General features: G+C 47.2%; 1 protein-coding gene across 2 annotated transcripts in view; it reads right to left on the bottom strand.

Moving 5' to 3' along the window:
- Positions 1–642: 642 nt before the first annotated feature.
- The window catches only part of CNIH3 (cornichon family AMPA receptor auxiliary protein 3), a 121,019-nt gene continuing 94,318 nt past the window's right edge, over positions 643–27,343 (bottom strand). For both annotated transcript variants that reach the window (XM_079939507.1, XM_079939508.1), the window contains 3 exons: positions 12,129–12,241; positions 7,831–7,974; positions 643–3,662 (listed from right to left, as the gene is read on the bottom strand). In XM_079939507.1, coding sequence (XP_079795633.1) covers positions 3,635–3,662; positions 7,831–7,974; positions 12,129–12,241 — 285 coding nt within the window. In that variant the 3' untranslated portion in view covers positions 643–3,634. The remainder of the gene's footprint in view (positions 3,663–7,830; positions 7,975–12,128; positions 12,242–27,343) is intronic.

Genomic DNA, 27,343 nt, shown 5'->3' with positions numbered 1-27,343 from the left:
AGGGCGCTCTTCTAAGTTCTCTGCAAATGTGAACTCATTTAATCTTTACAGCAAGTCAGAACAGTGGGTACCATCGTTCACTTCATTAATGAAGTGAAAAGTAAATTTAGCTCCCCTCCCCCCGATTCTGCTCTGACCCTTTGGGCACAGTCATGCCAAGCCTATCCACTCTGCCTCCCTAAGGCAATGGGAACCAGGCCACCAGTGCCACCCTCACATAATGTGTGTGCCCCCCCGCTTCCTTGATGCCCACATACATGCTTGGTAGGATGAGCTCTCCATCACCCAAGGGTAATATTCACTTTGTGATTTATCCAGGGTGCTGTATCTCCTGCTTCACTCCCCTTCCTCCCTTCGGTCATTTCTGTGGGACAAACAGTGAGCAACAAAGATACCCAAGAAGGAAAAATTTATGTGTGAAGAGGCAGACCTGGGGTTAAATTCCAGCTGTAGCTATATACGCACCCCTTACTAGCTCTGGGTCTCTGCAAGTAACTCATATTCCGGGACTTTCTTCATCTATAAAGTGGAGATAATATCGACGTCATGGTATTGTTATGAGGATCAGACAAAAGCACACAAAACATATAGAATAATGCTCAACACCTCAATTTTAGCTATTGTTATTATTTGGCCATTTATTTGTAGCCTCGAGCTCTGGTCTGGCTGATTCACCCAGGGAAGACTCATCCGTCCCAAGCCTCCCTGTTTTTCTGACCTGTAAATTGGGGGTGAGAATATGCAACCTGCCTTGTAGGATCAGTGTGAGAGTTGGAAGAGGTCCTGGCATAAATCCTGGTACATAACACGGCTCCACCAACTGTGCGTATTACTCTGATTCTTATCATCATAATTAGCTTCTCCCAGCAATTGAAAATTGGCTCAAACTCCCAACAACCACTGGAATTATCTCCCAGTCACAACTCGTGGGAGAGAAATATTTGGATGTTTCTCTGTCATAAACATAAGAACTGCCCAAGAGACACTTGACACCTTTAAAGCTTTTAGAGGACCGCCTTAGAGAAGAATCTCCCACAATAAAGCAAGACTGAGGCTAGCACCTGAAGGAAGATATACTTTCTCTATAACTCTCTCTTTTTTTTTTTTTTTTTTTGCGGTTCACGGGCCCCTCACTGTTGTGGCCTCTCCCGTTGCGGAGCACAGGCTCCGGACGCGCAGGCTCAGCGGCCATGGCTCACGGGCCCAGCCGCTCCGCGGCATGTGGGATCTTCCCGGACTGGGGCACGAACCCGTGTCCCCTGCATCGGCAGGCGGACTCTCAACCACTGCGCCACCAGGGAAGCCCCCTATAACTCTCTTTTTAAAATACTCTCTTTCTCTCAAAAAGTTAATGCTAATCAAACCTTAACAGAACCCTAAGCTACTTTGTCAGCTCTTCAGTGTACCAGCTTCCATATGAAGTCTGTGACTCAGGTCTATGAATGGTGTTTGTGTAACACGTATGCTCTGTTTAAAACGGAAGAACACGGGGTTTTTAAGGTCAGACAATCTGGGTTCAAAGGCAGGTCTGGGACTGCTGTGTGACTATAGGTAAGTCACTTACCCTCTCTGAACCTCAGCTTCCTCACTTAGAAAATGAGAAAAAGAATAGTATCAACTTCACAGGATGGTGAGGAAAGTCAAATGAGATACAAAAGCAATCTGAAAAGCGCTGTGTAAATGTGAATTGCTATTATTTACTGTTAAGAGAAATGATATCAAATTTAATGCTCAATTCCCAGTAAATAGAGTACCTCAGGAAGTCAGTATCTCTGTGTCCTCCTTTTTAAGTTTGGATTTCCTATTTCCATTTTAACAGTCTTTGCATACTTGTGCCTGCTATTATAAGCCACTTCAAATCTTTTTGGAAGGAGGCAAAGTATAAAAACAAACAACAGCTCCGTGGTGAGAATTAACATGGACCGTTTACCCTCTGACTTCAGTTGCATTTTCAAGATGGCAGTGGGGTTAGATCTGCTGCCTGCAGCCTGGAACCCAGAGCTGGCTTCTCTGGATGAAGGTGGCTGGTTGTCTCAGGAATGGAGTCAAAGACGGAGCCAACCAGCCCTAAAGGAAACTCTCCACCACAACCACAGTTACTCGGCCAGGACGGTGGGTATTGGCCAAGGGGAAGCCTGCTCCCCAAAATATTGCCTTGAATCCTCCGGTTCCATACCTTCAACCTCAGAGCAGAGGTCTACATTTTGTTTTCGGTAGAAGTTTTAGAAGGAAAATGGTTTTTGGAAACTTCTCTTTGTCTACCTACCAGTTTACCATCCATATGGAGATGAAGCCAGCCTGTAATGCGTTTAAATGAGACAGTCAGGTAGGCGAGACACTCAAGCGGTCGCTGCGTTTTAAACACAGCGCATGTGTTACACAAACACCGTTCATCAACCTGAGTCACGGACTTCAGGTGGAAGCTGGTATATGTATAAATAGCCTGTGTATGTCAGACAGAAGAAAAGAAGGGAAGTTTGGGGAATAAGGTCAGACTCATGGTGCCCAATTTAAACATAATAAAAATCTCAGCCTTGTCATTATTTACAACCCCCGAGTACAACTCCTACCCAAAAAGGAGAGAATGTCGAACGGAAAATTCTAAATGAGCTAATGTCCTTGTGTTGAACCGAACAGCACGAATGATGCAGCATCATAAATGAAGCTGTAATTATGTCGTCTCACTTCTCGGCTGCCGGATGCCCACAGTACAGAGCTGCCACTCCAGCTTTTTCTGGCCTCAGAATTGTTTTGGGAGCCTTAAAAGTCAGTAGCTTTGACTAGTGTTGACCAATTGATTTGCATTCAGCGACTCTGTGATAGTTTGGGATGACAACAGAAGAATACAGTTTGTGGTGGTGAAGAAATAACACCTTGAACATGTCATCAGTGTTTTAAAAAATCATTTTTTCCTATGATTCCCCGCTTCCCATCTCACCACCCCCAAGCCCTGACTTTGGCCATAACTCTTTACCAGCGTACTGTCCCAAATTCAGCTTGTGATGTCACTAACATCCTAAGCTGGGCTCTTACAAAGCACAGCAGGAAAATAGACACCCCTGCAGGCTCAGGGCTGGTTATAGCCCAAGGCAAGTCTGCACACCTTCCAGGCCCCTCCCATTGAAGTGAAGGGCGTGGCCAGGGCTTGGAGGAAACACGAGAGTCTCAGGTAGCCGGTGACGTCCTTGAGGACTTCAATCAGTCCCACAGATACAGCCTTGACCCTGGGTCACGCTGTTCCTTAGCAGGCACCTGCCAGCCATCCAGCCTCCACGCCCACGGCCCAGGAACGCAGTGTGAACTTCAGGGAGCCATTCAATAAAGTGGATTCAGGAAGCCGCAATTCTCGCTCAGAAGAGGTTTCGCGTTTCGTCACCCCTCGTGCCCCCGCTGCTCAGAAGGGATCTACAGCCCGAGTGTGGGGTGTGAACGCCAAAGACTGACACACAGGGTGACAACACGTGCGCACTCGGCCGCTGGCTGCTGCATGCTTCCGGCTCCCGATTCAGAGTGTCTGCCCGTCTCTGTCTGTCACATCCCCACACTGGTCCCTTCTCCCATCACCAGCAGAAGTGGACTGCGCAGCCTCGGGCCTCTCCCATCCCAGTCTCTGAGGATGTGCGTGGTCTTTGAGTTAAGAGCTCACTAAAGTGTAGATCATGCTGGATGCAGAAAGAAGAGGAAAAGAAGGCATTAGTGGGAGTCCACAGAAGACCTCAGACGGCCCTCAAAAGAGGCACCTTCCAAAAGCCAGACCCCTTGCTTCTTTCTCATTCCTGTCACGAGAGCATCTTGTCTACTCCCCGGACTCTTCCCCCTACTACTTCCCACAATGTTGGACTAAACGTTGTTACGAGACCATACTGTGTTCCTTGGATGAGAGATGTGATTGCTATCATTATTCTCATCAGGATGATTATCGTGGCCATTATTCCTCTTTCCTGCAATCGCAGGGCAGGTCCCCAGGGGTGGGAGGGGTGCAGTGGATTCTTTATGCCACCAGCTGCCACATGGCTGTGTCCAGGGGCTCCCAGATTATGGTGGATGATATGGCAGTGCTAGGGAAATGATGAACATGACTATTGTAAGGTCTTTTGTGTGAACACAGGCCCTCTGGGCACACAAACTGGATGAATTTTAATTGGGTTACTCCCTGGCCCTACTTTTTCTAACAGAGCCCAGGCATTAAACATGCATTACGAGCCTGTGTCCTAAGGTGGAGCCCCAGCACCACCAAGGAGGGGGTCACGCATCCCTGTGCTCTTAGAAAGGGCTGCAGGCTAATTCTGCAACAATGAAGAATGTTCCACACCAAAATATACACTCTATCCATTTGGCAGAAAGAAAAACAACCACCTTTTCACAATATAGAGAGAAGAAAGGATAATCTAAGAAACAAAACCAAAGGCGAGAAACTAAAGTGTTTTACTTCTAACCCTCTCCAGCTGCGAAGCCTGGACAAGCCCCTCTGAGTAGCTGAAGTTCTGCCTTTGAGAACTTGATGCACCTCATGGACACAGAGCCTCACTGGCCAGGCCTGGCGCTAGAGGGGTCTTATTCCACATGGGGGAGTACGGGGGTCAGCTGAAAAGTGGATTGCTCAAGGTCACACAGCAAGGCTAGGAGCCACGTCCCAACACCAGAGCGAGTGCTCTTTCCACTGTAACACGCAGCTTCCCTCGCTCTTTCCACTGTAACACGCAGCTTCCCTGTATTTGTCTACTCACTTTCATTTCCCTCATTCATTCAATATTTATCGAGCGCCTCCTGCGGGCCAGGCGCCATTCTTGGTGCCGGGAAACAATGGCGAGTGTGCAGCCCCTGCCTCGAGGGAGTGTACGGCTAAGCTGTAGGGCAAACAAGGGTTTAGTGAGCACCTACTGTGTGCCGGGCGCTGGCCAGGGCACTGCAGATACAGAGGGGAATGAAACAGTTGAGGCCTCTGCCATCAAGTTAACCATAAATAACCTAATCTGAGTGAGAGAAATGAACAGGAGGGGACGCAGGCATGATCCAGAGTAAATGGATAGGAGGGTGGTACCACGTAGGCAGATAATATCATCCTGGTTTACACCCTTGATTTGAAAAGATCTTTATATTGAGCAGGCAGAATCCACACTAGACTAACCAGCTTCTATTATTTTTAGTTTTAATATTAGCATCAGTATTCGTATTAAGTAATCCCCATCCCATGTCACCTGCAAACGTCTCCTGGTCCACAAGGCAACCTGAGAAGCGGGTGGCGCTGGACGCTGGGATGCTTCGCACAGCACAGTGGGAAGAGAGCCCAGAATCCGGGGCCAGATACTTTGCTAACTATCCGCTAGGACCTCGGACACATTTCTTAATCTCCATGAGGTCCTTAGGAGCCCCTCAGGAACCTCAAACTGTAAAACACCAACCCCACCTTTATAGGGTTCCCAGCTGCTGTCACTTGAGTCTCTATCATTGTGCTCAGCTCAGAGGCAGCTCTCCATGCACGGGGGTCCCCTTCCATCCCTATAAGAGTGGCCTGGGCTGAGAGTCCTGGCTCTCCACAAGCCTGGATCTAAGGGGCTGGGAGCCCCTGAGGTGGGAGAAACAGGATCTTTGAGGAGCCCTGAAGAGCTCCAAGACGTCAGGTTCAACAAAGAAGGCAGAACCCTGGTTGCCACCCAGGGTCCCAGCTGAGGCGGGAGGAGCAATTGATACCCATTTTGTTTTGGAAACAAAGTAATTAACACATGTAACCTAAAGGCAGTGCCAAACTGAACAGAATGCCTGGAACATCATCAGTTACAGGAAGATCACAGTCATCTAACGGGCAGAAGCCCCAATATGGCCGCCACAGCCCAGCAGACAGAGAGCAGAGGAGCTCTCTATCTGTAAATTCCTATGACCCCTAGGCCCTGTTCCCTCCGGCGCCTTAGGCTCCAGCAGCTGCTGCAACAAAACTGAAATGAGGAAGCTTGATCTGCCTCAGTCTCCACCCAGACTAAGGAGGATCCCAGGCTAACGGGGCAGGAGCCAGGGAACGCACTGCCCGTATTCTGCTGGCTTTGAGGAGGGGCAATGCTGTCTCTGGGGACAGGCCCCTCAGCCCATGACTCAGCAGAGGAGCTGTGTGCAGCCCCGCAAAGAGGCTGGGCACACTCCGGGGAAGAAAGTGAACCTCCTTGTTAGCGCGAGGTGCCAAATCGCTAAGCCCGTGAGGGTTGCCCATGGCAGGAAGCAGCCTGAGAAAGCTTTAGTTGCCAGAAAGTTCAGACTTAGATCAGGGAGACTTGGGCCAATCTGCTGGGCACCGCGGAAAGCTCCGGAGAGGCTTCGGAGGCCCTCAGGCTCCTTGCAAATTGAAGCAGGCATTGTCCCAGGACACTCCATCCAGGAAGAGGAGGGAAGGGGTCACCCTGAGCCTGAACCAACCCTTGACTCCAACAAGAATGTGGTAGAATATTCCGAATCCCCTCCAGGGCCGAATTATTCCAGAGGAGGTTACAGCCCTGAGGGTTATAGGAGAAGACTCGGGGCGTCTGAGTCTTCTGGACGCTGGGGATGCAGAGGGGAGATGAGGTGGACCCAGGCAGCAACTCCAGAGTGACGCTTGGCCCCAAAATTCGGAATCAGCAGATCTAAGCCCAGGAATCTGCACTGTTAAGAAGCACACCCTCCTCAACCCCTGATTCTGATGCAGGAGGTCCAAAGACCACACTTCGATAAAGACTTTTCTAGAGGTTTCCTAAGACAGCCAGCAGTTAAGAGCTCAATCTTTGGGCTAGGACCTGAGAGGGACTTCTCACTGTGTCACTCTGAGCTGTGACCGTGGGCAAATGATCTAACGTCTCGGACGAGGTTTCCTCATTGCTAACGTGCAGATAATGATAGCCTTTAGCTCATACACTGAGCAATACATATCGCGCTCTTTGCTCGAAGAATGGCTCGTTTTTAAATGCTGGATAAATGCAGCTGCTTCCCATGCTGCCCCAGCCTAACCTGAACCTCGAGGCAGCCTTGGAGTCTAACATCCCCAGCCTCCGCTTCCTCACCCGGCTACTGGCCGCCCGGCCACTTTGGAGACAGTGCTGGGGTACCTGGAGATAGCATGGTCTGGTGCAGGTAGCGACAGGAGAGCAAGGTGACAGGTGAGACACCCCAGAGATGAGCCCAAAGAGGAACAGGAAGGAGGAGAGACATTTTCAGAAAAGACATTGTCTGGGGTATCAAACCACGAGACAGTCTGTTTATAGCTATCTGCTTAGTTAGGATGTTCTGAATAAAGAGGTGAAAAGAGGGGAGATTCCTGAAACAGAATTACAAAGCCAGCATGTTTTATTTAATTAGAATGGCGTTACATAATATTAGGAGAATTGTAAGTATAAGCACTTAATGGCCCAACATGCCCATTTGTGAAGCATTGACTGCCACGGGGTGGGGGGGGGTCTCTGTTGTGGTCCCCAAGACTGCTTTCACACAGACTAGGGGGCAACGAGGCCCCGGGGCCTCGTTGTATCCGGGGCCACAGGTGACCTGAGTGTCTGAGCTGTGGAGTTGCTGGGGGCAGGGTGCCCCATGCATGGGGAAGGAGTCACCAAGTGCACCTCACCAATCATCTCCTAAGAGGGGTTGGCAGAATGTGCGTTCACCGTGTAGCCCAAAGGATGTTCCTGTCAGCCAGCAAGGCCTCCAGCAGGACCTTCCACCCCTCCCACTTCTTTACACAGAAGCTCTCTCTCCTGAACCAGTTAGGTGGCTGGCAGCATCCTTGACAGGCTGGGACTCCTACCTGCAAAAGCCGGAAATTTTCTCCATTTGCTGCAGGAGTCAAACCCACAAGAAGGGGCAGAAACTCACCAGTAAAGGTAGTAGAAGAAGGAGAGGAGATAGAAGGCCAGCTTACACCAGGCCTCCTTCTGACAGTAACTCAAGGTGTCTGCGTTCATGACCACCGGCGGGTCGTACGCTAATTCGGAGCTATCTGCCGGACAGTGGAAGTACCTGCAGAGAAAACGCACGGCATCATCGGCTCTGAGGCTGGGACAGGACATCTGAAGTCGTCTGGGCTGAGTCCCCCTGATGCCAGACTTCCAATCCGAGGAATCTCTGCTAAGCAGCTGTCTGCCTTCTGCCAGAATCACTGCCCAAATTACAGCCCAGGCACTGCTAAAAAGTCGCTCGGCCACGGTCTTCTAGCAGGTAGTAACGCCCAAATACTCAGATCCACCAGTATCAGGTGCACCTCACACACAGCTGCTCTGACAGAAGGAAAACGTGTCCCATGGTGGTACCTGGGAGATACCAGGAAGAGCCTCCTTTCTCCAGGGATGTGGGTTGGGGGGGTGAGGGGGTAGCGGAGGGAGGCCCACAATGTGTACGGATCTGCGTTGCCAGTAGGGGCACAGGCGCGGGTTGATGTCAGTTGCATAGCCGCTGCCTGGTGTCGCTGTACCACAACTCTACCATGAACATTAATTATCTGGATTAAACATTAATTACTTTTGGGTTATCCTCCTCCCAGACCCCCTTTTAGAATCCTGAATACTCTGGGAGGGACATCATATTCCCACTTGAGTGTGGAGTAGTTTACAGGTCATTTTCTTCTTTATGTAAGGACCCAGCACAGCGAACAGAATATTGGCCATCGCGGGGAGAGAGCAGCCCCCGAGGGAAACTGGGTAAACCTAAGAGCAGTGGGAGGAGAGAGGTGAATGCAGACTTCGCCTTCTTCAAAGCATCACCTCAGCTCAACGTGAACCGGCCTTGCTTCGGGAAGGAGAGAAACTCTCCCACTGCGCTGTGTGAGACCTTGGGAAGTGGTCAGGTAGGAGGCAAGTCCTGTCCCTGAGGCCGTCCCTCTGGCCCTCACCAGATGGCTGCCTCCAGGGCCTCAGCCAGGGCCTCATTCAAAGCCAGAGAACAAAGTGCAACTGAAATCGTGCAGCGGGCTGTTCTTTTTGTCAGTCTGGTAATGGAATCAGGAGGCCAGGTGCAAATTAATGGCTCCTGTGAGGCTCTGGGACAGGCCGTGATCCTCGAGTGAGAGCGAGGACCGGACGCGTGGTCTGACGGGCTTAATCACATCGGCTTTGAAGAGCATCCCTGAAATGTAGCAACTCACAGAGCTGGTATTTCAGATCCCTCTTCATCTGCTTCAAAGGATTGCACTGACATTATCTGTCATCCACGCTATGCAGAGAGGAAACCGCAAGCCAGATTCAATGACATCTGCCAGGTCTCAGCCCTCCAGGCCACTCACCTCTCCTCTGCCCAGGAGCAGATTTCAGAACCTATTTGCTTTTGCTGTGGCCTTGTTCCCAGGAGGCCTCATTAAGTGGAGGAAGGGGTGGCAGGGTGGCTGAGTGGCCCAGTGGACAGAGCCAGGGCCCTGAGGCCCACCCGTCACCAGACTGAGATTCCTCACGTCAACTGTTAACCTCTCTGAGCCTCAACTTTCTCATCTGCAATATGGGACTGAAACTGCCTACTCCAAAGGGCTGTTGTGACAATTGTGTGAGGTGATGGGTCCAAAAAATCTCAAAGAACAGGTACTGAACAAAAGTTCTGAGGTTCTACTTGTACTTAAACAAACTGGGAGCTAGGGCAGAGGGGGCTTTATCTGCACTAGAAACATCGCTCGGCTGGACCTTTGGAAAGGAGGGGAAAGCGGAAATGAAATAGAGGGGTTTCAAGGACTCTGATTTTTATTTTTTCTTTTCTTCTTCTTTTTTTTGTGGCCTCACCGCGCAGCATTCAGACCAGGGATTGAACCCGTGCCCCCTGCAGTAGAAGCGCTGAGTCTTAGCCACTGGACCACCAGGGAAATCGGGACTCTTATTTTTTAAAGGACATTTGCCCTCCTCACTCCTTTTTCTTTCATTTTCTGAGTACTTAACAAATTACCAGAACTAGGCTAGACCCTGTCAGGGATTCAAAAAAGTAAGACGAGCTCCCCACTGGCAAGGAGACTGCAGTCACTCCCTTCTTTTACACGGAAACGTTCCAAGTTTAAGGACACGGCTGGCTCTCCTGCCCTCCCTTTTGGAGGAGTGATAGCCCTAAGAAGCAGTGTACCAATCAAAGTTTTGTAAATTAACCACATTTCTGATACCTTGGATTGACAACACACTATTTGAAGGACCTCGGGATAAATTCATTTTAGAAGGAGAAGAGCCAGCCCCTAGGTGACAAGGACACGGCCTGCAATCCACAGAGAGGTGGCCCTGCGATATCCCAGCTGAGTGATTCTGGGCCACGACGTAACCTTTGTGAGTCTTTGTAACCTGTGTGTGAAACAGGGAGAGGCAACCCCAAAGCACCCGTTTGTGGTGGATACCAGAGGAGGTAGGCGTGGAAAGTCTCTGAGTGGGTAGGCGATACATTTCAACAGCATTATGTTTCTATTTGACTTCTCTCTAAATTCAGATTTTAGGTTACCTTTACAGAGAAGGACTTTGTTATGTAACTGAATCGTCTTATTTCCTCCCTCAACCTGCGTCCCGCTCTTGGTCACCTCCCAGCCACCCAGCCTAGACACTCCCTCTCCCTCACCTCCTGCATCCAATTACTGGCCAAGGCATGTCCAGTTTACCTCTCCAAACCTTCTCCTTCTCTCTCCATTCCAACTTCCAACGTCAAGCCTCCAGTCTCTCCACCTGGAATTTCCCCAGAACTTCCTAACTGGATTTCGTCCTCAAAGTTTCACCCTCCAACCCAGCCTTCCCACGGTTGTGAGGGTCACCTTCCTAAAACTCGGATCAGGCACTGCCACTTTCCTCCTCAAAACTTCTGAGCGGTATCCCTCTCCTACAGAATAAATTAACTCCAACTTTCTATCAAATCATTTCAGACCCTCCTTACCTGATCCCCAGCTGTCAACCCCATCTCTGCTCCCTTCTATCTGAGAACCCCACATCCAAGCACACGGAGCAATCACTGTTCCCCAGACACACCAGGTGCTTTCTTACATCTGAGCAGGCCAGTCCCTTAACCTCGAATGTGGTTCTCCAGATTCCCCAGTGTCACACTTCCATTTCTCTACACTCCTACCTATGTTCCTTATATATCTGGTAAGAATCGATTTCCCTCTACCACTAGGGTATATGTTCCTTGGGGGTAACGGTATTATTTTACATTCATCTTGGAATCCCCCATAATGTCTGGCACGTAGTGTGTGTTCCATATGTTTGCTGAATGAAGGGGTGAATGTTCTAGATGTGACTAAATACAGGCTATATTGTATGCTGTACTCACAATGATTAAATATTTGGGGGACGAAGGGAAAGTGTGGTTATCTTATTTGCACAACTGCATTCTTGACTACTTTTGTATTCCCCCTCCCTGCCTCCTATATACCCACATGGCGACTCTCTTTTACCTAAATCACATGATCTGATGCACGGTCTTAGCAGGGAAGAGATTTAAAATCAGAACGGTCCCAGAAAATCCAGCCCATATGGTAGGTGGGCTACTTTTATTAAGATATAATTCACCTGTCAAAAAAATTCACCTTTTAAAAGTATACAATTCAGCAGTTTTTTGTATATTCATAAGAGTTGTAGAACCACCACCAGTATCTAATTTCAGAACATCTTCATCCCTTTCAAAAGAAAACAGTGTAGTCGCACCTCACGCCCTCTCCCTTCCAGCCCCTAGCAATCACCAATCTACTTTCTGTCTCTATAGATGGGCCTATTCTGGACTTTGCCTATAAATGGGCTTTTGTGACTTGCTTCTTTCACTTGTAATTTTTTCAGGCTTCACCCATGTTGTAGTGTGTATCAATACTTTATTGCTTTTTATTGCCCAATAAGACTCCATCGAAAGGATATACCACATTGTGTTTATCCATTCATCTTCTGATGAACATTTGGGTGGTTTCCTCTCTGCGGCTATTGTGAATAATGCTCTAGCTGCCTTTAACGCTGATCTGTGAGAGCTGAGGCTGTGGTTAGTGGAACCTACAGGAAGGGCCTTCCCTCACTGAATTATTGTCTGAGGGCAGCTTGCAAAGAAGGCTTTGAGGAAAGGGTCACCAAGGGAAGGGACGAGAGGAAGGCACTAAGTGGCCGGTCCATCTGGGGGGACATCGTCTCTGGAGGGCAGGCTGACCAAGCAGAAAAGGGGAAGGATAGGGCAGTCCCAAGCAGACTTACCTCCAGAAGTGATAGAAAAGTAGAGGGACATTCAGCCCCAGGGTGAGCCACTCCTGAGCGCACAGGAACATGATGCAGAAGAGGCTGTGGATGGAGTATTCCGGCAGCACCAGCTGAAGAGGGAGCAGAGACACAGGCCTGCGTTAGAGGGAGGAAAAGTCACTCCTGCATCTATAGTGGCTGACGTCCGCCTGCCTGGACACTTCATCTGACATGCTGGTGACACAGAGGTCCTTCCCGCAGCATCACAGAGTCACTGCCCCTGGACTGTGACCCGCCTCTGGTAAGTTCTCCTCTTTAAGGTACCGGAGCCATACTTTATACCCAAAAAGGACACAGGCCCTCAGCACCCTACTTACCAGAACAGGGCACTTGCTTCAGGGGGTCACCTGTGGATGACCACAGGTGGGAAGAGCGGAAGAGGCCATCCAGCCCCTGTGATGTCTGGCCCAAGGCAGGACCCACTGGAAGAAATACTGATAGACTTTCTAGTGATTCTATAACTGCCCTGCTCGTGTTCTCCTAGGCCCTGTGTATCCTCCTATAGAAACTCACAAACCTAAAGGAAATATGTATATACTGTTCAAACACAGGAGCGTTGGGAAAAAAGTGAGAAACAGCATTTTTCTTGATGCTGCGTGGATGAAGAGGAATCCAAGAGTAAGAACATGTAGTATATGACAAAAGAGGGAAAGTTTAGCCTCTGGAGGAAGGGGAAAGAAACCAGCCCAGACCAAGAAGGGTCAGATAGTGGAAGGCAACCAACAGGAAGACTAAGCTCCGTGAGGCCAATCTACCTGCACTGGTGTAAAAAGAGCTCAGCGTGATTGTGAACCCACCCCCAAGGGTGTTTACATCTTAACAGAAATCAAAGTTGTAACAAAAATCAAAATGACTGTAAAGGAGAAATTTGGTCCCCGGGCCAGTAACAAGGAAACCCCAAAATAGAGATATTAAGGTACCATCTTTCCCAATCATATAGGAATAAATATTTAATGAATGAATAGTTAATGAATTAGTTATTTCATTAATAGTTAATATTTAATGAATTAAGTTAATATATATATTCATTATGTGTATATACATATTCAAATATATATGGGGGGATAGCCTCTGTGTGTCATTTAGACCAGCGGTCCCCAACCTTTTTGGCACCAGGGACCAGTTTCATGGAAGACAATTTTCCATGGGGGGATGGTTCAGGCGCTAACGCGAGCGCTGGGGAGCGGCAGATGACGCTTCCGCTCACTCGCCCACCTCTCACCTCCTGCTGTGTGGCCCGGTTCCTAACAGGCCGTGGACCAGTACTGGTTTAGACCACGCTGAATGCTTCGCTCCGTCTAGCAAATTCTAACCATCCTTCAAGGCCCATCTCAAACAGCACTTTCTAATGGAAGCTCGGCCCATCCTACCCCACCTCACCTCACCCCACCCTGCAGCCCCACAGCATGCTTTCCGACCCTCACTCAGGGGGACTTCCCATAACCTGTCCACGATGGAGTCATTACCTTCTTTCCTACCTCTCGACACACACGGATCTACCCCTAGTCTATGAGCCACCTTGGCCAAACTCTATTCTTTTCTCGTCTCCATTTGCAAAGTGCTTTTTTGTACTTAGCAGAGACTGAACAAGTATGTGATAAAATGAATTGAACTGACCAAGTGCATACGTTTGGAGCATGGTTGGCTGGCATTAGGGATGCAGCCTGTGGTCACAAACCAAGATTTCTCTGGGGGGAAAACAAACTGCCTTGAACTCTTCTATTTGGGGAAAGAACATGACTTTGGTCTCATTCATCTCTCACTTTAGTCAGATGAGCTAACCGCCCCAGATGGGAAATACAGTGGGGGACACACCTTTGAAATAAATACATGCAGAGGCACAGGTGTTAAGAAATGCATTTTGTAACTAAGTGGCATCTTCTTCATTCTCAAGTCCAGTGAAGAATGAATTGCATTGGCCTGCCTCTTAGAATTCTCGGGCAATAACCCTGGAATCAACGTACAAGAGCCAGCGGTCCAGAGGCAGTGGCCTCAGTGGGTGAACCGGCACAGCTAGCCCGTGAGCCTCAACGACCTGGTGGGAGGGGGTACGTCTCAACATTTCTCCTCACAGGACCTTGCAGCCATCCTTTCCAACCCCATCTGCGGCCAGCCAAGACACCACCTTACCTCCTCCCATTCGAAGAGAAAGCCCCTGTTCTCAGCCTGCCAGCCCCAGGGGGTAGAGGCTGTGACCTCTCCTATGCACGTCTCTACATTTTTTAATCATTGATTTCAGCCACTTAGGCCGAGGTAATTAACATGTTAAGAGACAGCCACCCCAGGCCTGGATCATCCCCGTCTCAGAAATCTCTGATTACAATTTGGATCTCAGGTCCCTCTATTCAGCACCACTGTTTCTTCTCTCTTCGAGGCTTGATTTATAGCGGAAGCTGCAACCTGCTGAGCAGGGAGGATTTGTCACTGTCACCACACTGAGGAAAACTGATTAAGGGAGGCCAGCTGGGTCCAGAGGTGCCCCATCTGCTGGGGGTGGGATAAAAGCGGCAGAATCCAGGCTGCTCTTCGGGGTGGCTTCTCCCCAGCTGCCTCTTCCTATCACTGAGCAGCGCATCCTTGCAGGTGGGAGGGCGAGGGTGCCCTTTACGTCCACACGTTGTTTGTCTCCCGCTTCCCCAGGCAGTCCCTGTCTCAATGGCAGGGGACACTTATGGACCCAGTGAACCTTGGCCGGGCCATGAGCACCAGCCTTGACCAGCGGGCGTTACTGCTTCCCTCCACACACTTCCCGTGTCGGGAAGGTGGGGCCAAAGGGCTGTGAGCAGAAACGGCTGGAGCATTTACCAGCCGATGCAAAGCGCTCCAGGCTCTCTCTCTCTGCCCTCTGACACGGCAAAACGCACTTAGGCTGGAGGGTCCTCCAGCATCCGGAAGCCATAAGTGAGGAGAGGCGCGCTGGGGCAGCCGGTGATGGACACCAAACATGAACAAGAAAGAAACTTGTGGGGTGTTCTGGGGTTTTTTTTTGGCTGCCCGGGGGGCGTGCGGGATCTCAGTTCCCTGACCAGGGATCGAACCCGTGCCCCCTGCCATGGAAGCGCGGAGTCCTGACCACTGGACCGTGTTCTAAGCTACTGAGATTTGGGAGTTGTTTCTTAACCACAGCGTGATTTAACCCATCTTGTCTGGTACAAAATGAGTAATCAGTGAGAAAAGCAAAGCGGTAATCATCCCTCTTTATCCTTCCCCGGATCAGCCAGCCCGCCTTTCCTTTCACAAGCACTGGGCATGCTGAGGCACGGGCTGAATGACCACCAGGCGGGCATAATGCTTATTCATTCGTGTGGGCAGTTGGACTAGCTGTCCCCTCCCAACCTTGCTTATCTCGGTTATACAAAGACCGCCCCTGAATCTCCCCGGCCAACCACAGAAACACTGAGGGGAGGACCGCCCGCCCGCCCTCCATCCTGAGTCATACCCTCACACTGCAGAACACTGTTTCCTTGTCTTATGACAAGCTGTTGGAATGGTGCCACTCTCATTCTTTCACACAACAGAGGGACTGTTTCACGCAGGCCACAGTCTATTGAATTCCCGTGTCTTATTATGCCCTGCTTTACAGAGTTATAAATACTAAATAAGTGGTCTCAATACAGGTATTGTGGGGTTGCTGAAAAGACTGCAATTCACTCCAACCAGGGGGGCTCACAGAAGGTTTTGCGATCAAGGCGGAATCAAGGGAACTTGAAAGGATGAGTAAAACCTCATCATGCGAGGAAGCCAGAGGTCAGCATTCCAGGAAGAGGAACCGTGAGAACAAAAGCAGAGAGGTGACAGTCACCACCTGGGCGGGTTCTGCACAAGCCCATCGAAAACGGCCACTCACGCATCATTTAATGGATTAACGCCAGGCCTGATGTGGGTCAAGTTCTGGGTAAATGTTCATTTCATTCCCCTCCTGCTGGGACTCAGCCTTCTCATCCCCTGGTGCTGGAGGCTTTGTGTGTCACCATCGTAAACTGAGGGGTGGGGGCCTGCCATGAGAGTATGATGACAACACAGCCTCCTCCCACTATTCCCTGCCCTGATGTACGCAGAGGTCCAATGTCAGCTGAAGCTCTCAGCGCACGCCAGCAAAGCTCAGACACTTGCCAGTGCAGACTTCAAAGATTTCACCCACTCCCCCGCTTCTTCCATCACTTCTAAGAGGATGCATGTGGCATCTGGGAAGGATCGCCTGTCCTGACTTCCTGCCCAGATTCTCGTCCTCAATTTTCATTTCCTGGCAGTCATTTCCATCCCAATAGCCCACAGCCACCGTGTGCTGAAAACTCACTCTCCTCCCAACACCTGTAACCTTTATCTCCTAAATTTCCGATTTCTGCTAATAACAGCTATCTCTGATTTCTCTGTCTCATCCATTTCCTCACCCGTCTGTTTCCAAATCTTGTCATTTCTTCTTCACAGCCACCTGGGTTTGTTTTTCCTTTTTTATTTCTACTGCCCCTTACTGGTCTGGGCCCCTGCACATACTCCCAAGGTGGTGCAGGAACATTCTAGCAGGTTTCTGTCCCTGGACCCTTCCCTCTGTCCAACAGAGCAGCTATCTCTTCTCCTCTGTAAGTGCCACATTCAGCTCCGCTCTAAGCTTTCATCCACAACCTTGTTTTCCTGGAAATTTTATTTTATTTGTATTAAAACTATTTTATTTCTACTTATGCATCATCTCATTCATTCATGTATCCATTCATTCTCTGGCTTTAGCCCCCAAGTGATTTGCAGCTGACTGGTAACCTTTACCTATGATGGGAGAATACTATAATAATGTATCAATGCCTTATTTCATTGCTGTGGAGGAGAGGGGTATCAGGAGGCAAGAGGAGAAGCTCTTCTAACCCCCAGAGGGAGAGGAAAGAGAGAGGGGATGCTTGGAGTGGAAGCAAAGGAATGAAGCTCCCTGGGGGAGAGCAGGGATTCCCTAAGACTGGGGAGGAGGGGGCGGTGAAGGAGGAGAAGGCATGGCCAGCACCCTAGTGCTGGAGATGTGCTCCTGGCTCCCACCATGCATCCCAAGGGGGGCAGGATTTCTGAGGGGCTGGTATAAGCATGGCTGGGACCAAACCCCCTAAAAGTCAAGCCACAGAAGCCTAGGGGTAGGTTCCAGGGCTGAGGGTAGCTTGAAGGGAGTGGCAGCTGTGAGACCCAGAGATTCCACCCATCTCTCAGTGAACACTGTTGACTCAGACAACAAGCTTTTCTGCTGTGATCACATTGGGCTAAAAATATTAGCCCACTATCTCAAAGTGTTACATAAATTCTTACCAGTTACATAACGATCAACTGTGTGATATTGAGAAAAGCAGCTAAGCATGTTGAGCCTTATTTATCTCATCTGTAGATGCCAACATTTACAACCTACCAGCAAGGGTGGTAGAAGGGACATAGGGTGTCCCTCTGACAGTGCTCTCAAAGGGGAAGAAGCATCAAAGAAAGGAAGATGCCATTATCGCGATGAATGTGATCATTGTTACTGTTAACAATCACATATGAGCTATTTACCATTCTCGGGACTTGTCACTCTTACCCTGAAAGTCAGTGAAATGGCCCAGAACCAAATCTGGTTTCCCGATTCTCCATCCGGTCTCCTCTGACCCCTGCTCTGATTAAACCAGGCTTCCAGCTTTGCCAAGTGGAAAGAAAAACCAAGGGTTGTTTAACAGCCTGCCTCCCAAACCATAAAAACCCCAATCCCCGCCTGTTTTCAAACAACAATAACCCAGTTCCCTTCGTTGCATTGTCCCGTATTGTTGTATCTGTCCTAAGGTTTATCTGCCCAGGAGCCAGTGAATATGAAAAAGAAGAAAAAGATAATGTCTCTTTCATCTGATTTCCCAGCCCACACCAAACTGGCCCTAAAACAGAGGAGCCCTTCTGGGATGAGCAGGGAGGAGGCAATCTTCTCAGAAATGTCCAGCATGGAGAGCCGTTCTCTATTTGTCCCCAAATGAACAACTGTGCACGTGACTCACGTCGGGAGGAGACAGCGGGAAGGAAGGACAGGATGGCAGCCTAGGCACCTGGGATTTTGCTAAATGGAAGACTGAGGAAAGCATTCAAGCACTATCAGGAAACCTTATTCTGTCTGAGGCCTTCTTTAATTGCTCTGGGTAAAGCTCTCCTAGAGAGGGCGCTGCCTCACAGCAGTCAGGCAAAAGCCTGCACCAGCCTGGGGGTTGGGAGGGCGGGCCAGCCCTCCCAGGGGCAAGGCTCCCTGCAGCCTCTGGTCCCTCCGGCTAAGAGCTGGCACCCCGACCTCAGATGGCATGACTAAGCGGGAACACTGGTTGGGCCGACTAGAGTGTTGCCTATTTGATGATGCTGGTACGTTAAACTGTTTGACCTCCTGGATTTTGCACAGTGTTTATCCGATATTTTCAAGGGGAGAGCGGATGACTCTGGGACATACTCAACAGAGAATCACCTAGTCTAGAACTGTAATTTAAAAAGTCACCATAAAATTGGGGGAGGGGAGGGAAGGATAAATTAGGAGTTTGAGATTAACAGATACACACTACTATATATAAAATAAACAACAAGGACCTACTGTATAGCACAGGGAACTCTATTCAATATCTTGTAATAATCTATAATGGAAAAAAATCTGGAAAAAAAATATATGACTCACTTTGCTGTACATCTGAAATTAACACAACACTGTAAGAAAAAAAAAGAAAACAAAAGTCACCATAAATTATTCTGATGTATGCTGACTGTACACACACCAGGAACTGTGGACCTGGTTCTGTGCCCTTCGCTGCCAGCACTTCTCCTAAATGCCTGGGCCAAGTACTGCTTCGACCTTGTCTAGGTCAGGATCAGAGCCTCACGGCTGATCCCAGGAGACTGAGCCAGGCCTCAGGGGAAATCAGTCACCGAACATGTTCCCCACGGGCCTGTTACCCAGAAACACAGGGGCAAGAGGGGACGACAGCAAGGGAAGGAGATCCTGCCTGAGTGACCCAGGACGTAGAAACAGGAGCATTTTCCTTCCGGCCTGCAGAGGCCAGGAGTTCAGTGAGGGCACAGAGGTGGGGCAGGGAACCACGAAGCGCTGCTTCCAGCCCCAGGGGGCTTCCTCTGCAGGCCTCCCACTGTCCAACCCCATGGGGCCCTCTGGCTTCTTCCCCTCTCTCCACCCATCCTCCCTGAGCACGTTTAATCCACGCTGAGGAAGCTCCTGCAGCTTTCCTGACACCCACAGGGGCTCACTCTGCATGCGGAGAAGGCAACAGAGAGAGGAAAAGGCCCAGGGAGAGGAGGTGCGGTGCGGGGTAAGCCCATACCCCCGCTGCCCACTGCTCCTGGCCACCTAGAGTGAGGAGGGCCCAGTTCACAGCTCGGCCCAGAGGCCCCCGTTGGGACTTGGCTGTGCACTGACGTGCTGCAGACCCCGGCCCAGCCACCGTGGACCACTCTGGCTCCCTGCCCAGACTCCCAGGAACTGCCTGGGAGCCTTCCTGTCCTCACTGCTCCTCGGGGACCAGCTTCCACTCTGACTGACTCGCATGGGCTCCAGCACCCCTAGTCCCCCTGCCATTTCCCGTGGGCCCTCACCGCCAGCTGTGCTGTGTGCCGGGGACACGGAAGGAAAAGCGTGCGTGCACAACAGCATGAGGAAGGGGCTCCCTCCAGTCGAGTTCACAAGGGTCTCAGTTTCGCTTCTGGAGGAGAAGGAAACAGGGACAAGAAGTAACAGAACGGGTTTTGCTCGCTGCTCTACCACCCTTGCACTCCCACTGGCCCCCCTCCTCCAGCCCATGTCTTTAAGCTTCACCATCACCCAGCAGTGATTCCCAAACGTTATGGTACTTCCGAATCACCTGGGAGTCTTGCTAAAACACAGGTGGCTGGGCCCTACACCCAGTTTCAGATTCAGTAGGTCTGGGTGGGGCCTAAGAATCTGCCTTTCTAACCAGTTCCCAGGTGAAGCACTGAGAACTTTGTGCCTCCAGGTGTGGTCCCAGGACCGGCATCGCCAGCATCACCCAGGAGCTTGTCGGAAATACAGAATTTAGGCTCCATCCCAGACCACTGAATCAGAACCTGGTGGGTTTTAACAAAATCCCCAGGTGATTTACATGTACCTTAAAGTTTAAGAAATGACTGGTCAGCACTGAATCCCAAAATAGGATCCTCCAGCCACCTGTAGCAGAACTGCCTGGGACACTTGGTTTAAAATGCAGATTTCTGGGTGCTATACCCATCTGCTAAGATAAACTGTGGCCAGAAATATGCATTTTTCAGAAGCATCCCAGGTGATTTTGTTAAATATTTGAGCTGAGATTCACAGACCAAACACACAAGGCAGAGGCTTCCATTCTGAAGACCCAGGGTCCCAGTGCCCCAGCAGGGCTGTGACAGTCCTGCACTCACAGAGCAATGCTCACCAACTACTGCTCGTGGACTTGAGTCCGGGTAGGTAGCATAGGCAGATAAGGGCAGTAGTGTCTGGCTCCTGGCTCTCCAAGCCACCACCATGTGGAAGAACACCCATGAAGCTCCCTTAGAACCCATGGCCATGGTCTCTGATCTTGAAGGGCTGGCCTTGGCATCTTCCAGGGATGGAGGTCATCCCTCCAGCATCCTTCCACCTCCAGAACCTCGCAGCCTCTAGTTTCCGCCATCTTCTGCCTGTCCTCGGCAGGTCACCTCTGCCCTTCACTGTCACAAGCTCCTTCTGCCTGTCTCCGGCCTTCCCTGTGTCTCAGTGGACTTTCTAAACCTGGAAGGTGACTGGTTCATTTTAGGACCAAATCTTTGGGATTCCAGCCCTGCCCTGCCCTGCCCATACCTCCCAGTCTGCCTTTATCACCATTTTCATGCAGCTTCAAGATACGCTTGAATTTCAAAAGCCTCTCTGCCAGTTTCCTCACATACTTGTAAAATTACTGAACTAAGAGCCCACTCAGGGAGGAGGTGAGAATAAAAGCACTCTCTCAAGCAATGCCATATTTTTAAAGGGACAAAATTCTCCTACAACTAGTGGGAAATTCAAAGACATCTTAAGTTAACACTTGTAGCTACCCACTCCTTTCTTCCTTTCTTTAAGCCAGGGATGAGGGAAGTAGGAATTGTCATGTTCAGAATACAGGAAATGATTAGGCAAAAGTTCAGATTGTTTGAGAGGAGAAAGACTAACAGAAGGGAAAGTTCTAGGATGAGAAGGGCAGAAGGATAAGTGATTAACAAGCTTTCCAGTGCCGAAGAGCCCCACTTATGCACTCAGTCAGCAAATATTTATTATAAGCCCTTACTAGGCAGTGAGTGCAAAGCAGCCTAGCTGGGGAAGGCTGCCACGTAAATGACCACGGAAACCACGGCTTCTACAGCACAACAAAATGGGAGCCGACGTACAGAGGTAGATTCAAGCAACACGAGGCAGGGAGAAAGGAAAGAAGAAACCATCCCCTCTGAATGAGGAAATGAAGGAGAGTTCCTTGGAGGAGCATGACCTCTGAGTTGACATTTAGAGGATAAGCTGTATGGGGGGAAGCAGAATACCCAAGCTGGGGGCCTCCCCAACGCCACTCGCCATCATCCTTCATGGAGGTGTTTGAGATAGTCACTGTTTTCCTCATGTGTCCTAGAAAAACACCGCTTCCAAATCTTCCACAGAAATGACCTTGAGATCAAAAATCCCTTCTACCAGCCTGTAAGATTTCCAGAGAACAGTCATGACGATTTGACCTGACCACAGTGACAGGAAGGAGGCCAAGGCCAGACACAAGTCATCTCCTGCCCAAGTGGAAAGCTCTATGCACAGTGGATGATAATTAGTCTCGACATTGGACTCACATTCATAGAGTTCACCAGTGAACTTAGGCACAGCTGCTAGCCCTGCCCTCCCCTCTCCAGCCCATCCCACCCACACCACCCTCCCAGCCCAACTCCAAGGGAAGGAGCTCAACTCTTGTAGGGAACAAAGGGTCCCAAACCCCCAGGGCCTTCCTAACTCCCTGCCCTCCTAGAGTGGTATTTTCCATGTAAGGCTTCTGTTGCCACATCATTTATGTAACAGGCACCTGCTGTTTTCAGCAAAGGGAGTTTCTCTCATTGCCCCACAGATCTTCCCTTATTAGAGCAAACTGAGCAGCAGCCTGGGTGGTCTTGAGCATCACCACACCAGAATAAAAACAGATGATTATCCCACTGAACAGCCATCAAGTGGTGTTAATTACCTGTTACTTTCAGCAAGTTAGAGGAAATTTACTCGAAACAAGCAAAAAAGGGTAGCTTGAATGAGAGAACAAGTATTGGCATCTGGGGAAGGAGTGCAAACTGCCAACATCACCATCAATTAATATTAACTGAGGGAGGGGCATCAAGATGGCGGAGGGGCATCAAGATGGCGGAGGAGAAAGACCCTGAGCTCACCTCCTCCTATGGGCATGCCAGAATTGCAACTCCTTAAAGAGCAACTCTCTGTGAGAACAACCTGAGGACTAGCAGAAAAGATTTTCCACAACCAAAGATATAAAGAAGGAGCCATAACAAGATGGGTAGGAGGAGCAGAGACATGATATAGGCAGGGTCCAGGACCCACACCCTCAGGTTGGAAGCCCACAACCAAGATGAGTATCACAACCAAAAAGCTTGTCCCCAAGGAGCGAGAGAGGTCCAAGCCCCATATCAGGCTTCCCAGCCCAGGAATCCCGCACTGGAAAGACAAGTCCCTAGAACATCTGGCTTTGAAAGTAACCCAGGAGTGCGTTCAGAAAAGCCAGAGGGCTATAGGAAACAGAAACTCCACTCTTAAAGGGCATGTGCAAAACCTCACATGCTCCAAGTTCCAGAATAGAGGCAGTAATTTGAAAGACACCTGGGTCAGACCCACTTGCTGATCTTAGAGAGTCTCCTTCAGATCTGAAGAATACAATAAATGAAATGAAAAATACATTAGAAGGAACCAAAAGTAGATTAGAAAACACAAAGGAACAGATCATTGATCAGGAAGACAGATTAGTTGAAATCCCACAAGCTGAACAGAAAAAAAGAAAAGAGAATTTAAAAAAATGAGGATAGCTTAAGAGACCTCTGGGACAATATTAAGCATACTAACATTCACATTATAGGGGTCCCAGAAGAAGAAGAAGAGAGAGAGAGGGAGAGACAGAAAACCTATTTAAAGAAATAATAGCAGAAAACTTCCAAACCTGGGAAAGGAAACAGACATCCAGGTACAGGAAGTACAGAGAGTCCCAAACAAGATGAACCCCAAAAGGTCTACACCAAGAAACATTGTAATTAAAATGACAAAAATTAAAGATAAAGATAGAATCTTAAAGGCAACAAGAGAAATGCAACTAGCTACATACAAGGAAACTCCCATAAGACTATCAGCTGACTTTTCAGCAGAAACTTGGCAAGCCAGAAGGGAGTGGCACAATATGTTCAAAGTGATGTAAGGGAAAAACCTACAACTAAGAATACTCTACAAGGCAAGGCATTCATTTGGATTTAAAAGAGAGATAAGGAGTTTTATAGATAAGCAAAGCTAAAAGCATTCATCACACCAAACCAGCCTTACAAGAAATGTTAAAGGGACTTCTCTAAGTGGAAAAAAAAAAGGGCCACAACCAGAAATAAGAAAATTATGAAAAAATAATCTCACTGGTAAAAGCAAACACAAAATAAAGGCAGGGACATATGTATGGAATCTTAAAAAAATCAAAAAAAAAAAAAAAAAGAGGTCATGAAGAACCTAGGGGTAAGACAGGAAAAAAGACACAGACCTAATAGAGAATGGACTTGAGGATATGGGGAGGGGGAAGGGTAAGCTGTGACAAAGTGAGAGAGTGGCATGGACATATATACACTACCAAATGTGAAATAGATAGCTAGTGGGAAGCAGCCGCATAGCACGGGGAGATCAGCTCGGTGCTTTGTGACCACCTAGAGGGGTGGGATAGGGAGGGTGGGAGGGAGGGAGATGCAAGAGGGAAGAGATATGGGAACATATGTATATGTATAACTGATTCACTTTGTTATAAAGCAGAAACTAACACATCATTAAAAAGCAATTATACTCCAATAAAAATGTTAAAAAAATAAAGGTAGTGAATCACCACTTATAAAGCTAGTGGGAAGGTTAAAAGACAAAAGTAGTAAAATCATCTATATCTACAATAAGTAGTTAAGGGATATACAAAACAATGGGATGTAAAATATGATGTCAAAAATATTAAACATGGGATGTAGGAGTAAAATGCAGGGTAGTTAGAATTCACTCCAACTTAAACGACCATTGAATTGTTATATATATGAACCTCACAGTAATGAAAAACCAAAAACCTAAAATAGACACAAAAAATAAAGGGAAAGGAATCTAAACATAACACTGAGAAGAGTCATAAAATTATAAGGGAAGAAAGAAAAAGAGAAAAAAAGGAACAGAGAAGCATTACCAAAAAAGAAAAGAAAAGAAAGCAATTAACAAAATGGCAATAAGTACATACCTATCAATAACTACTTTATATGTAAATGGACTAAATGTTCCAATCAAAAGACAAAGGGCAGCTGAATGGATTAAAAAATCAAGACCCATATATCTGATACCTACAAGAGACTCACTTCAGATCTAAAGATACACACACACATACACAGTGAAAGTGAGGTGGTGGGCAAGCTATTCCATGCAAATGAAAACAAAAAAAGAGCTGGAATAGCAATACTTATATCAGACAAAATAGACTTTAAAACAAAGACTGTAACAAGAAAAAAAAGGCATTTTACATAATGATAAAGGGATCAATCCAACAAGATATTACACCTGTAAATATTTATGAACCCAGCATAGGAGCACCTAAATACATAAATCGAATATTAACAAACATAAAAGTAGAAATTAACAGTTATACAATAATAGCAGAGGATGTTAACACCTCACTTACCTCAATGGACAGATCATGCAGAAAGAAAATCAATAAGGTTACATAGGCCTGAAGTGATACATTAGGTTAGATGGACTTAATAAATATATACAAACATTCCATCCGAAAACTGCAGAATACACATTATTTTCAAGTGCACATGTAACATCCTCCAAGAGAGATCACATGATAGGCCACAAAAATGTCTCAATAAATTTAAGAAGATTGAAATCATATCAAGCATCTTTTCCAAACAAAAAGGTATGAGGATAGAAATCAAGTATGAGAAAAAAATGAGAAAAAACACAAATTTGTGGAGGTTAAACATGATACTAAACAACCAATGGATCACTGAAGAAATCAAAGAGGAAATAAAAAATACCTTGAGACAATAAAAATGGAAATAAAATGTTCCAAAATCTATGGAATGTAGCAAAAGCAGTTCTAAGAGGGAAGTTTACATCAATATAGGCCTACCTCAGGAAACAAGAAAAATATCAAATAAACAACCTAATCTTACATTTAAGGGAACTAGAAAAAGAAGAACAAACAAACTCAAAGTTAGTAGAAGAAAGAAATAATAAGATCAGAGTGGAAATAAATGAAATAGACACTAAAAAAAAAAAAACAGTAGAAAAGATGAATGAAACTAAGAGCTGGTTCTTTGAAAAGATAAACCAAATTGATAAACCTTTAGCCAGACTCAACAATAAAAAAGAGAGAGGGCCCAAATCAATAAAATCAGAAATGAAACAGAAGTTACAACCAATACCACAGAAACAAAAGATTGTAAGAGACTACTACAAACAACTATACATCAACAAATTGGACAACCTAGAATAAATGCCTAGAAACATACAGTCTTCCAAGACTGAATCAGGAAGAAATAAGAAACATGAACAGACCAATTAACAGTAATGAATTGAATCAGTAATCAAAAACTCCCAACAAACAAAAGTCCAGGACAAGATGGATTCACAGATAAATTCTACCAAACATTTAGAGAAGAGTTAACACCTATCCTTCTCAAAGTATTCCAAAAAGTTTCAGAGGAAGCAATGCTTCTGAACTCATTCTATTAGACCAGTGTCACCTTGATACCAAAACCAGACAAAGACAATACAAAAAGAAAATTACAGGCCAATATCACTGATGAACTTAGCAAATCAAATTCAACAATATACTAAAAGGATCACACACCATGATCAAGTGGGATTTATCCCAGGGATGCGAGGATGGTTCAGTCTCTACAAATCAATCCATGTGACATAACACATTAACAAATTAAAGAATAAAAATCATACAATCATCTCAATAAATGCACAAAAAGCTTTTGACAAAACTTAAATCTATTTATGATCAACACCCTCAATAAAGTAGGTATAAAGGGAACATACCGCTACATAATAAAGGTCGATATGACAAATCTACAGCCAACATCATACTGAATGGCGAAAGGTTGAAAACATTTCCTCTAAGATGAGGAAAAAGACAGGTATGCCCACTCTCACCACTTTTATTCAACATAACATTGAAAATCCTAGCCACAGCAATCAGATGAGAAAAAGAAATAAAAGAAATCCAAATTGGAAAGGAAATAACACTATCTCTGTTTGCAGAAGACATGACATTATATGGAGAAAATCCTAAAGATGCTGCAAAAAAACTAGTAGAACTAATAAATAAACTCAATAAATTTATAGGATACAAAATTAACAGACAGAAATCTTGTGTTTCTGTACACTAATAATGAACTACCAGAAAGAGAAATAAGAAAACAATTCCATTTACAATTGCACCAAAAAGAATAAAATACCTAGGGATAAATCTAACCAAGGAGGTAAAAGACCTGTACTCTGAAAATTAGGACACTGATGAAAGATATTGAATATGACACAAACAACTGGAAAAATACACCATGGTCATGGATTGGAAGAATTAATATCATAAAAATGTCCATACTACCAAAGGCAATCTACAGATTCAATGCAATCCCTATCAAAATACCAATGGCATTTTTCACAGAACTAGAACAAATAATCCTAAAATTTGTATGGAACCACAAAAGACTCCAATCAGCCAGAACGGTCTTGTGAAAGAAGAACAAAGCTGGGGGTATAATGCTCCTTGATTTCAAACTATACTACAAAGCTACAGTAATCAAAACACAGTATGGTACTGGTAAAAACAAACACATAGATCAATGGAACAGAATAAAGAGCCCAGACATAAACCCATGCTCATATGGTCAATTAATTCATGACAAAGGAGCCAAGAATACAC

Source organism: Stenella coeruleoalba, assembly GCF_951394435.1.
Source record: "Stenella coeruleoalba genome assembly, chromosome: 1".
Taxonomy (NCBI): Eukaryota; Metazoa; Chordata; class Mammalia; order Artiodactyla; family Delphinidae; genus Stenella; species Stenella coeruleoalba.
Note: the sequence above shows the minus strand (reverse complement) of the source record. Positions and strands in the feature narration are given on the sequence as shown.